Source organism: Plecotus auritus (genome assembly GCF_963455305.1).
Source record: "Plecotus auritus genome assembly, chromosome: 8".
In the NCBI taxonomy this organism is placed as follows: Eukaryota; Metazoa; Chordata; class Mammalia; order Chiroptera; family Vespertilionidae; genus Plecotus; species Plecotus auritus.
Window position 1 is genome coordinate 113349668 of NC_137782.1, and position 13385 is coordinate 113363052.

At 39.5% G+C, this 13385-nt stretch overlaps 1 protein-coding gene across 1 annotated transcript in view; it reads left to right on the plus strand.

Annotated features, from left to right (window-relative positions):
• The window catches only part of BUB1 (BUB1 mitotic checkpoint serine/threonine kinase), a 46056-nt gene extending 33582 nt beyond the window's left edge, over positions 1 to 12474 (plus strand). The window contains exons 18-25 of the mRNA XM_080684811.1: positions 1421 to 1659; positions 3301 to 3444; positions 8224 to 8339; positions 8872 to 9033; positions 9212 to 9369; positions 9470 to 9644; positions 10197 to 10303; positions 12126 to 12474. Coding sequence (XP_080540937.1) covers positions 1421 to 1659; positions 3301 to 3444; positions 8224 to 8339; positions 8872 to 9033; positions 9212 to 9369; positions 9470 to 9644; positions 10197 to 10303; positions 12126 to 12321 — 1297 coding nt within the window. The 3' untranslated portion in view covers positions 12322 to 12474. The remainder of the gene's footprint in view (positions 1 to 1420; positions 1660 to 3300; positions 3445 to 8223; positions 8340 to 8871; positions 9034 to 9211; positions 9370 to 9469; positions 9645 to 10196; positions 10304 to 12125) is intronic.
• Positions 12475 to 13385: the final 911 nt, after the last annotated feature.

A 13385-nucleotide genomic window follows, 5' to 3' on the forward strand; every position in this document is an offset into this window, starting at 1 on the left:
AGTTGTATCAGTTCTTTATATATTGGAAATATATATCTTTATATAATTGGAAATTAACCCCTTATCAGATGTATCCTTGACAAATATGATCTCTTATACAGTGAGTTCCCTTTTGATTTTTTTTTTTTTTTTTTTTTTTTTTTTTTGCTGTACAGAAGCTTTTTAGTTTGCTGTAGTCCCATTTCTTTATTTTTTTTTCTTTGTTTCTCTTGCCCTAGGAGACATATCAGCAAAAATATTACTATGAGAGATGTCTGAGATTTTACTGCCCATGTTTTCTTCTAGAATTTTTATGGTTTTGTAACCTACATTTAAGTCTTTAATCCATTTTGAGTTTATTCTTGTGTATGGTGTAAGTTGGTGGTCTAGTTTCATTTTTTTTTTTTTTTGTACCTGCCCAATTTTCCCAACCATTTATTGAAGAGACCGTTTACTCCACTGTATGCTCTTGCCCCCTTTTTCAAATACTCATTGACCATATAGGTATTGATTCATTTCTGGGCTCTCTGTTCTGTTTCATTGATCTATATGCCATTCTGCAGGTTGAGTATTGATTTGGGGTTTACAAATAAATTTTAGCATGCACATCCTATCTAATAAAAACCTAATATGCAGATCAACCAAACGGGGAACTGCTGGTCGCTATGACATGCTCTGACCACCAGGGAGTAGATGCTCAACACAGGAGCTGCTCCGTGTTGGTCAGTGTGCTCCCACTACTGCAAGGGCAGCAGTAGTGGCCAGAGCCTCTCTCTCCTCCGAGGCAGCACTAAAGACCCCTCAGAGGATGTCCGACTGTGGGAGCAGGCTAGGCAGGTGGACATCCCCCGAGGGGTCCCGGACTGCGAGAGGGCGCAGACCAGGCTGAGGACCTCCCCCCCTCACCCCCCCGCCCCGTGCACAAATGCCATGCACCGGGCCTCTAGTGAATTCATAAATATGGAATCTATGAGTAATGAGGTTGAATGTACAGATGTATATGTGTGTGGAAATGTACCAGTGTTGGGTTGTTGGATTGCGGTTCATACTTTCTATTTATTTCAGTGTTATAAAAGAAAGCATTTTGGATAAAGGTAAGTGTTCAGTCTTGGTGACAGTACTGATGCTCATATAATAGCTTGGGGGGTATAAACTGGTTCCTCTCAATGTTCCATACTAAAGAATATACCCTGTATTACTTACCAATTTATTGAATATATTACCACATCTTTGATTTATTTCTAATCATATGGCACTAGCTGTGTATATTTTTGTTTTGTCTGAAGAAAATACTTTAATCAACTCTATGAAGCAATTTTGGAATATCATTCCTAGAATGAAAAGAAAACTGCTTTGTGAGACTTTTATGTGGTCAAATTTAGTAGTCTTGTAATCACGTGGTGTTTAGTTTTCTCCTCTCTCATTCTTTTCACACATCCAGTCCAATTCAAGAGAAAAGCCCAGAAGCAGCATTCCCCATCCATGCGTCTGCAGCATCCTTACTGCATCCGAGCCAGCCAGCTGCAGGTGGCATGATGACCAGTGAGGCAGAGCGGAACCTGAAAGCTTGTACACTCACAGATACTAACCTTACTGTTGTGGGGGAGCCATCAGGCACCAGTGCTGGACTCCAGGCAGAACGGGTGCAGCCTCATTCATTTGGGAATGTCGATACCTCAAGTATGAACAGATTCTCAGTCTTCATTATGCCCCTGAATAAGGATAGTCACCTAGTAAAAGCTGCTTCATGAAAAGCTCAAAGAGCAGGGACTCAAATGTCATTCAGAAAGAATTTGCATACTTTATCACATTTGCCAATGCTAGAGGGCAAGTTCATCCATTTTAATTTAATTTTATTTTTTTCTTAATCGTCACCCAAGGATATTTTCCATTGATTATTTTAGAGAGAGTGAAAGAGAAAGGGAGAGACACAAAGAATGAAACATCGATGTGAGAGAGACGCGTCAATTGGTTGCCTCCTGCACGGGCCAGAGATCGAGCCTGCAATTGAGGTACATGCCCTTGACCAGAATTACACCTGCGACCCTACAGTCCAAGGGCCAATGTTCTATCCACTGAGCCAGACTGCCTAGGGCCATCCATTTTAATTTTAGGAAGTGTCAAAAATACCTGTTGGAAGAGGAAATTGGACTTGGAGGGCATATTATCTTTCAAGCATTTAATATAATACTGTTGTCTCCATTTTACAGAAAAGTAACCAGGTTCAGGGTTAAGAGATCCCCAAACCCAGGCTGCACAAAAACATCTTGCATAATGGTTAGAAGCCCAGCCTGTGAAGGTAGACTGGCTAGGTTCTAATCCTGGCTCCCCCTCCTATGAGGTCATATGATTTTAGCTGAGATTATTTCAGTCCTCTGTGGCCTTTCTGTAAAGTGGCGATGATGCTAGTACCTACTTAGTCTTATTGTAAGGACCAAGTAATTTACTAACTGTAAAATACTCAGAACAGTGTCCTACGTAGGCTTAGCACTAAGTAAATGTTAATGATGCTGGATTAGGCTTGATATCTGCCACTAACTTTTCTTCCCTTTAGACATGATTTGTCTTTTCTGAACCCAAAATATCTCATACATATAAATTGCACATAGATAGTGTACATACTAAAAGGCAGCATCTTTTGCCCTGCCAGGGTGGCTCAGTTGGTTGGAGGGTCGTCTTATATACCAAATAAGTTGGGAGTTCGATCCCCCATTGGGGTGTGTACAAGAAGGCACTGATTGATTTTTCTCTCACATTGATGTTTCTCTCTCTAAAATCAATAAATGTATCCTCAGGTGAGTTTTTTTTTTTTTAAAAGGCAACATCTTTTGTAGACATAAGTGAAAAAGCAATTTAGAGAATATATATCAGAGCATATTAGAAGTACCTAATATGCAAGTCTCCCTTTAAGACATGTACCCATAATTGTGCTAAGGGCATTATCTGGCAGTTCCAGATGAGTGAAACAGGTGCCTTTGGTGTTGATTTCCTTTGTCTCAACTGAATATTGGTCTAACTTATAGATCTAAAATGACAATGAACTATACAGAACCATTCATTTTGACTTTTGAATATGGTTTTTATTATTTGAATCAGTGCTCTTTACAGGTGAGGCTTTTGAAAGCTTATTTAATGAATGTCTCCACTTGCTTTATTTGTAATATCTTAGATACTAAATTTATTTATTTATTTATTTATTTATTTATTTATTTATTTATTTTGTTCCCATGTCTCCACTTGCTTTATTTGTAATATCTTAGGTACTAAATTTATTTATTTATTTATTTATTTATTTATTTATTTTGTTCCCATTCCTTTAAGACTTCACTGTTGAGAATCCATGGGATGATCGATTGATTTTCAAGCTTCTGTCCGGGCTTTCTCAACCAGTGCGCTCCAGTCCAAATGCTTTCGAGTGGCAATGTAAACTTCCTGCCATCAAGCCCAAGACTGAGTTTCAGCTGGGTAAGAACTATGTGGTAGTACCTTTAAACTCATTTCTCTGAGGGAAGTTTGTGGTGATTTTGCTTCTGGCACCACCATCACCTCAGAAAGGATATTAAGCCATAACAGTAGGTAACATTTTGATTGCTATTGGGGCTCTAATGTCTAGAAGGCCAGTTGACAATACCTATCAAAATTAAAAATACACATACTCTTAGATGCAGACATCACTTCTGTGCATTTCCCACAGATATACTGCATATATTCCAAATAACATGTGCATGTAAAAGCAGCAGGTTGGAAGCTACATAGGGTGCCAATGGGGACTGCTTCAGTAAATAACTGGATATCTCTGCAGTGAAATGCAGCTCTCTGTACTTATAGGGGATGGCCTCCAAAACATGCTATTCAGACAAAGGACAGACTAGTACTATGTACTGCTCTATTATATATATTAGAGGCCATTGCACGATTCGTGCAATAGGCCTTACTTCTCCTGGCTGCCAGTACTGCTGTTCCTCCGGCACCTGGGATCCAGGCCTTCGCTCTGGCTGTAGCCTTCAGTCTTCACTCTGGCTGGAGCCTTCAGTCTTGGCTCCGACCGGAGCGCTGCTCCTGTAGCTCACTCCACCCCCTGCCATCCCCCTCATAGCAGGCGTCCCATCCCACCTGGCTGCTCCACACCTGTATGCGTGCTGCCCAGATGCCTGGAGAGGCTGGGGGGGGTGTGGTTGCTGCCATCTTTGTTGGCTTAATTTGCATACTCACTCCTGATTGGTTGGTGGGTGTCACGAAGTGATGGTCAATTTGCATATTTCTCTTATTATTGTAGGTGTGTGTGTGTGTGTGTGTGTATTGATTTCAGAGAGGAAGGGAGAGGGAGAGAGATAGAAACATCAGTGATGAGAGAGAATCATTGATTGGCTACCTCCTGCATGCCCCACACTGGGTATCAAGCCTGCAACCCAGACATGTGCCCTGACCAGGAATCAAACTATCCTGGTTCATAGGTCGACGCTCAACCACTGAGCCATGCTGGCTGGGCTGCTTTTTTGTTTCTTAAGATCACGTATATGTATATTCATATTTGATAGTATTTGCAGAGAACTTTTGAAAGGTACTCCAAACTAATTAAAATAGGAATGGGAAACAGTGGATGTGGATCACAATGGGAATAACATTCTAACAACATACTTTCCATACATAATACACAGACTCCTTTATTAACATTTTGTTTTAGTGCAGTACATTTGTTGAAGTTGATGAGCCAATATTGTTACGTTATTATTAACTAAAGTTTATATTAGGGTTCTCTTCCTTAGTGTTGTTTTGAGAAATGTGAAATGATGTGAATCCGTCATTACAATATCATACAGCGTAGTTTCACTGCCCTAAATGTGCCCTGTGCTCACCTAAAACCCTGCCCACCACCCATCTTTTAACTACTATCTCCATAGTTTTCCCTTTTCCAGAATGTCATATAGTTAACTCATACAGTATGTAGACTTTTTAGATTGGCTTCTTTAACTAAGCAATATGCATTTAAGATTCCTCCATGTCTTTTAATGACTTAATAGCTCTTTTCAATTGCTGAGTAATAATTCACTGTATGAATGCACCATCATTTATTTATTTATTCACCTCTTGAAGGCTATCTTGTCTGTGTCTTGAGTTTTGGGCAATTATGAGTAAAGCTGCAGTAAACATCGCAGTGCAGGTTTTGTGTGGACATAAGTTTTCAGTTCATTTGGGTAAATATCAAGGAGTTTGATTGCTGGATTATATCGTAAGAATATGTTTACATTGTCTTCCAGAAGGGTTTGACCATTTTGCATTCCCACAAGCAAAAATGAGAGTTCTATTTCTCCCATCCTCAGAGCATTTGGTGGTGTCAGTGTTTTCAGTTTTAGCTATCTTAATAGACTAGAGGCCTGGTGCATGAAATTCATGCATGGGTAGATCAGGGCCAATCTGTGGGGCTACCAACAGGGCGATGGAAGCCCCAGCCCACCCCCCCACCCCCCCACCGCCGTCCCCTGCCTTGGCTGCTTGGCTGGCCTGGGGCCTGTGGGCTGGGGGCAGCTCCTGCATTCAGTGTCTGCCCCCTGGTGGTCAGTATGCCGGTCGTTCCACCGTTCGGTCGATTTGCATATTAGGTTTTTATTATAGAGGATGTGCAGTGGTATCTCATTATTGTTTTTAATTTGCCTAATGACATGATATTGAACATTTTTATGTTTACTTGCCATCTATACTTTTTCTTTGGTGAGTTATAAATTTTTTGCCCCTTTTTTAAATCGGGTTGTTCATTTTCTTAGTGTTGAGTAAAAGAGTTCATTGTATTTTTTAGATAATAGTGCTTTATCAGATAAGTGTTTTGCAAAGATTTTCTTTCAGTCTCTGACTTGTTTTTTCATTCATTTCTTTCACAGACCATGCTTTTTTCAAAAAAACTTTTTTTTTTTCATTTTATTGATTTTTAGAGAGAGAGGGAGACGGGAAGGGAGATAGAAATATCGACCAGCTGCCTCCTGCATGCCCCCTACTGGGGATTAAGGCTCTAACCCAGGCATGTGCCCTGACCAGGAATCAAACTGGCAACCTCCTGGTGCACGGGACAAAGGCCAATCAACTGACCAAGGCATACAGATCATGCTTTTGTTGTATCTAAGAGGTCATTGACAAATCCAAGGTCACCTAAATTTTCTCCTATATTGTCTTCTGGGTCTTTTATTTGATAGTTCTATTTTACATTTAGGTGTATGATCCATTTTGACTGAACTTTTGTGAAAAGTTCTGTATCTAGGTTTATTTTTGCATGTTGATGTACAGTTATTCTATCACCATTTGTTGAAAAGACTCTCCTTTCTTAATTGAATTGCCTTTGCTTCTTTGTCAGTGAGCAGCTGATTATATTTGTTTGGGTCTGTTTCTGGGTCTATTTCTCTCTGTTCCATTGACCTATTTATCTATCCTTTCACCAATACCACAGTGTCCTGATTGTGATAGCTTTTATAGTAAGTCTTGATGTTGGTGTTGGTTAGTGTCAGTTCTTTGATTTGATATTCTTCAATATTGTGCTGGCTATTCTGGGTCTTTTCTTTTCTTTTTCTTTTTTTTTTCATTCCTTTTTTAGAGTGGAAGGGAGGAGAGAGAAAAAGGGAGAGAGAGAAAAACCAGTGTTGTTTGCCTTGATTGGTTGCCTCGCACATGTCCCCCAGTTGGGGCATAGGCTCGAACTGCAACCAAGGAACATGCCCTTAACTGGGACTCGAACCCTTAATCCTTTGGTATGTGGGCCAATGTTCTAATTGCAGAGCAACACTGGACAGGGCAGATCTTGTACATATTTTGTTAAATTTATACCTAAGTGTTTTAATGAGCTTTGCATACCTGGAGTGAAATGTTAATGGTATTGTGTTTTTAATTTCAAATTGTATATATTCATCTCGGTACATAGGAAAGCAACTGACTTTTGTATATTAATCTCATATCCTGCAACCTTGCTATAATCACTTATTAGCTACAGATTTTTGTTAATTCTTTGAGATTTTCTTCATAGACAATACTGCTGTCATCTGTGTACAAAGACTATTTTATTTCTTTACCCCAGTTTGTATGCCTCTTATTTCCTTTTTTTTTTTTTTTTTTTTTTTTTTTTTTTTTTTTTTTTCACCTATTGCATTAGCTAGGACTTTTAGTACAATGTTGAATAGGAATAATAAGAGATATCGTCACCTTGTTCCTGATCTTAGTGGGGAAACATATATCTAGTTTCTCAACAGTAAGTATGGTGCTAACAGTAGGTTTTTTTTTGTAGATGTTCTTTATCAAGTTGAGGAAGTGCCCCTCTATTCCTAGTTTGCAGGGAATTGTTATCATGATTGAATGTTGAATTTTACTAAATACTTTTTCTGCAGTTATTGATACGACTATGTGATATTTATTTTTAGTCTGTTGATGTGATTAATTACTTTAACTGATTTTTTAATGTTTAGTCTGCCTTGCATACCTGGATTAAATCCCACATGGTCATAGTATAATAATTTTTCCTACATTTTTTTTGGATTTGATTTGCTAATATTTTGTTGAGAATTTTTGCATCTGTGTTCTTGAGAGATATTGATTTTTAGTTTTCTTTTCTTGTAATGTGTTTGCCTAGTTTGGTATTAGGGTAATGCTGACCTCATAGAATGGGTTAGTAAGTTTTTCCTCTGCTTCTATCCTTTGAAAGATACTGTAGAGAATTGGTATAATTTCTTCCTTTGTTTGGTAAAATTCACCAGTGAAACCATCTTGGGCTTGGTGCTTTCTGTTTAGGAAGGCTATTAATTATTGATTCAATTTCTTTACTAGATATAGACCTACTCAGATTGTCTCTTCCTGTGTGAATTGTGGTACATTGTTTCTTTCAAGGAATTGGTCCATTTTATCTAGGTTATCAAGTTTGTGGGCATAGAATTGCTCATAGTATTCCTTTATTATCCTTTTAATGTTCATAGAATCTGTAGTGATGCCTCTGTTTCATTTCATTGATAATAGTAACATGTTCACTTCTGATATTAACATTGTGTGTCCTCTCTTTTCTTAGGTAACCTGAGTATGGGCTTATTGTCTTTATTGATCTTTTAAAAGAATTAGCTTTTGGGGGTTTTTATATTCTCTATTGATTTTCTGTTTTCAATTTCATTGATTTTTTTTTTTTTCTCTAGTTCTTTTTTTCTTTCTGCTTTATTTGGATTTAATTAATCATTTTGATAAAGTATTTTTCCCCCCACTTTGACATGTCTGTGTCCTCAGGTTCTTTGCTGGTCTACATTGATCACCTTCTTGGAGAAGGGGCTTTTGCCCAAGTCTATGAAGTTACCCATGGAGATGTGAAGGATACCAAAAGTAAACAGAAATTTGTTTTGAAGGTAAGTGATCTGGGCAGCTTTTTGTTTAATAGAGAACTGCCTTTTAGAACTTTTTTTTTCTTTTTTAAGACTGGTGGTTTCTTTCATTTAGGTATATAGCCCCCACTTAGGAACCAAAATTGCCCTAACCGGTTTGACTCAGTGGATAGAGTGTTGGCCTGCGGACGCAAGGGTCCCAGGTTTGATTTCGGTCAAGGGCATGTACGTTGGTTGCAGGCACATACCCAGTAGGGAGTGTGCAGGAGGCAGCTGATCGATGTTTCTTTCTCATCGATGTTTCTAACTCTCTATCCCTCTCCCTTCCTCTCTGTAAAAAATCAATAAAATATTTTTTTAAAAAAAGAACCAAAATTATCCTACACAGACTCAGAATTGCCACTAAAATTATGTTGCAGCAGGTTCCATAATGCAGCAACACCGCACAGCTTGTCATCACTTCCCACCCATGTCCTTCATTGGGATAGAAATTGCTTTCCTGCCATCATTTCCAGAATGTGAGACTGGATTTGAATGTGACACACCTGGTTTGCAGGTCCAGAAGCCCGCCAATGCCTGGGAATTCTACATTGGGACCCAGCTGATGGAGAGACTATCACCCAGTGAGCGACACATGTTTATCAAGTTCTATTCTGCCCACTTCTTCCAGGATGGCAGTGTATTAGTAGGAGATCTCTACAGCTATGGAACATTACTGGTAAGTGTATTCACATTGATGATGTGGATATGAATCTGAAGTTCTTTATCTTATGCCTTGCACATACCTTGTATAGTTGGAGCTTTTATTGGAGTGGTAGGCTGGGGCAAAGCTCTTGACTTGAAATTTTATTGATCCTGTGTAACCAACTCATGATTCTACTTTCCATTGTTTCTAGAATGCTATCAATCTCTATAAAAACACTCCTGAGAAAGTGATGCCTCAAGCTCTAGTGCTTTCCTTTGCTATCAGAATGCTGCACATGATTGAACAAGTCCACGGCTGCGAGATCATCCATGGAGACATTAAGCCAGACAACTTCATACTTGGAAGCAGGCAAGTGTTTTGTTTTTAACAGGGCTCTCCTCTTACCATTTGCCTAACAGACTTTTTTTATTGTGCTCATGCGGCCTGGTCTTGTTTGTGTTTAATACAGATTTTTGGAACAGGACAGAGAAGATGATAATTTATCTGATGGCTTGGCACTTATTGACCTGGGTCAGAGTATAGATATGAAACTTTTTCCAAAAGGAACTACATTTACAGCAAAGTGTGAAACATCCGGTTTTCAATGTACTGAGATGCTCAGTAACAAACCGTGGAACTACCAGGTATAAGAGTTAACTTGAGAGATTTGAAAACATTTTTCTTTATTATATTATAACTTAGTTATATTTTCAGAATGAATTTGAGCATCTAGTTAATATGAGCTGCTCTAGTCTCCTGTCCTGGGGTTTAGGCCATGCTCAAGTGTGATGCTCAGTTATGAGCACATTCCACGGCACGAGGCTTTGGAGTGCAGTGAGAGCGGAGGCTGGAGTCCCAGGGCAAGGAGTTAGGAGGCCTTCCAAACTGTCCCTGGGGGAGGGGATTCGAGTGTTATATTTGCCTCTGGGTGACAAAAAAAAAGGACTTAGAAGGACACAACAGCTCAAGGAGAAGAGAGCTTTCAGGGGGCAGTGGGTGATCTGTCCATGGAAGCTTCCAGCAAAGCCTAGACAGGCATTCAGTAGGGCACATCAGTGGGATACAGAACAGATGATGTCCAGATTCTTCAAAAGTAGCATCTTGTGACTGTGTAGCTTGCTGAGTGAGTTAGACATATTAATATACTGGTGTGAGAATTAGTATTTTAGATATATAGACCTATATTTTCTTTGTAGATTGATTACTTTGGAGTTGCTGCAACCGTGTATTGCATGCTTTTTGGCTCTTACATGAAAGTGAAAAATGAAGGAGGAGTCTGGAAGCCTGAAGGTCTTTTTAGAAGGTGGGTATTAGCACTAGTACTACAGTGAGGAGAGAATAAATATGGTGGTGTGTTGAGTTCCATCTCAGGGGCAAATGGATCTCTGCCACTGCATGGAAAACCCATGCCTTGGCAAGTATGGTGACATGGCACAGTCCAGGGTGCTGGGTACAGTGAGCAAGTTCCACAGCTTCATTACTCTGTTCCCATCTGTGACAGTGTGGCAGCCAGGGCCCTCCTAGAAGCAATGAAAACTCCTGGCTGAGTGGTTGCCTCCTGTATGCACCAATCACCTGGTGTTACCAAGCCTCCAGTTGTTGCTTGTTTGTCTTCTTGCCTATGGAAATGGAAATTATAACCCTCCTGCTTACCCTAGATGTTTATTATGAGAAGCAAGAGAAATAATGCATGCGAAAGTGCTTTGTAAATTATAGAGTAATATGATGAGGCAACTATCCATCACAGGGTAGGGTTTTAAGTCCCACCCCTGCATTACAAGTTTTTCTGAGATTGTTTTCTCATCTATAAAATCACAATGGCAATTAATGACTGACTAGGATTCTTCCTTTCAACATAGATGGCTCTCTTAATGTGTGAATGAACTATTGGTAATGTTTAAGCAGAGTATTCAGTACATGTTCGCTCATTATATCATTTACTAGAGGCCTAATGCACAAAATTTGTGCGGGGGGTTGGGGGGTGGGCTTCAGCCCAGCCTGCGCCCTCTCACATTCTGGGACCCCTCACTCCTAACTGCCCACCTGCTTGCTCCTTACCTCTTGGCTCACCGCTCAGTGCTGCTGCGGAGGCAGGAGAGGCTCCCACCACCGCCACTGTGCTCCCCAGCCTGGCTTCTGGCTGAACAGCGCTCCCACTGTGGGAGCGCACTGACCACCAGGGGGCAGCTCCTGCATTGAGTCTCTGCCCTCTGGTAGTCAGTGCACATCATAGTGACCGGTCGTTCTGGTTGTTCCGCTGTAAGGGTCGCTGAGCTTTTATTATATATGATACTTTTTCTTAAATGTTTTTGAAATATGAAAACATACGTTGAAAAAGACATTCACCCTAAGTGTACAGCCCAAATGGATTTTTACAGACCTTATAAGAAAAAGACCTGTCAATAGTTATTTTATAAAATGCAGTGTCTGTACATAAATAAGAGGCCCCAGAGGAAAACTTACAATATGCTTTATTCTGCATAACTCATCAAATTTAGCAGCTACTTTATGCTTTCTCTTGCTCGTCATGGAAGGACCAGAGCATTATTTAGAGGCTTCAATCTCTGACCAGAGTAGCCATAAGTTAACTCTAAGCAGGCCTGATAATAATGGGCTGGATTTCCTGCCTGGAACACAAATTTCCCCCAGTGCATTATCTTCAAGTTCTGGAATTTTTGCAGATAGCTTTAGCCATTACCGTGGTTAGAACTTTTAATCAGTGCTCTGTTCTGGGCAGCCTAGCCTGTCTGCCTGTTCCTTGCATGGATGCAATGAGGCTTGTCAGAAGCATTGACCAGATTATCAGATCTGACAGTATTGGAAATACTGGTAGTGAAAAATAGATCAATATTCTTAAAAAAAAAAAAAATTTAAAAGAGAAAGGTTTTCCACTGAAGAGTTTTTATTACTAAGACTACTTGAATCACTTTTTGGGAACAAGATATTTATAGATGTTTAATTATATCTCTTATTTATAAATAGATTGAACATTCCTTTTCTTGATGCATTGCGTGTAGGTGAAGGTTGTTAATGTTCAGTTCTCCAAGACTGGGAGTCGGAGGCAAGAGTGGGTCCTGCATATTGAATGCTACATTTTATCCTTTATTTGTGCTTTGTTTTCCCAGGCTTCCGCATTTGGATATGTGGAATGAATTTTTCCACATCATGTTGAATATACCAGACTGTCATCATCTTCCATCTTTGGATTTGTTAAGGCAAAAGCTAAAGAAAATATTTCAACAGCACTATACAAACAAGATTAAGACCCTCCGTAACAGGCTAATTGTACTGCTCTTAGAACATAAACGTTCTCGAAAATAAGACTCCAGCACTCCTAAAAAATCACTTTGTAAATGCTGGCTTGCTCACTTTGAGCTTTAATACCTCCATGTTTATTGTTTGTGTAAATGTTCTTTCTTTCTTTTTCTTTTTGTAAATGTTTCTTTTTTTAAAGTCTATAAAATATATTCATGTGAGCGCTTGGTTATTGTCAATAATTCAACAAAATACACAGCTTGATAAGGTTCCTGTGTAGCACGGCTGCTCTTTGGACATAAACATTCATGAGAAGAATCGGGGTGTGGACATTCTCTAAAATCAGTTTTTAAACACTTACCTGTTCACTCTAAGCAAAAAAAGGGCCAAAATAGCTTCCCGCCCCCCCATTTGAGGGTTTGTATTTATGTAAAATAAAAATTCTCCAAACATAGCCAAGGGACTCAAGTTGTTATGAATAGTTTCCCTGTCTTATTGCCTGTTCTGCATTGCTATCTATGGGAAATATTAAAATGATAAATCTTAGGCCTCTTCATTATTTAAAAATACCATTCAAAGGAAAATTTCACATCTTGAAAATGGCCTTATAAGCTGTATAAATCATTAAGTTAGCCCTAAAATTATAGTAGCCAACTTATCATTTATTAATTTTAAAGCTGGAAGGGTCCTACAACCTGAACTGAACTTTCTCCCTCCTTCGTTAGCATAATGAAGGAAAGCCAATCAGGTAGCACCCAGTTCAAGAATCCAGACAACTGCTTCCTCCTACACTGACTCCCACTCCTTTTCCCCATTCCAAAGGCCACCACCACCCACTTTTTCGTTGTTTTGTTTTTTGGTTAATCCTCAATTGAGGATATTTTTTTCATTGCTTTTTCAGAGAGTGGGAGGGAGAGATGGGAAGAGAGAAACATCGATGAGGATTAGCTCCCTTGCCCTAACTGGAGGCGGTGAGCTAAACTGAAACATGGTGCAGGTATAAGTCCGTGACCTGGACCAGGAATCAAACCTGATACCCTTCTGTGTGCGGGCTGACACTAACCACTGAGCAATGCTGGCCAGGGGACAATCCACTTTTTGTGAATCTTTCCAAAAATGTTTTTATGCAT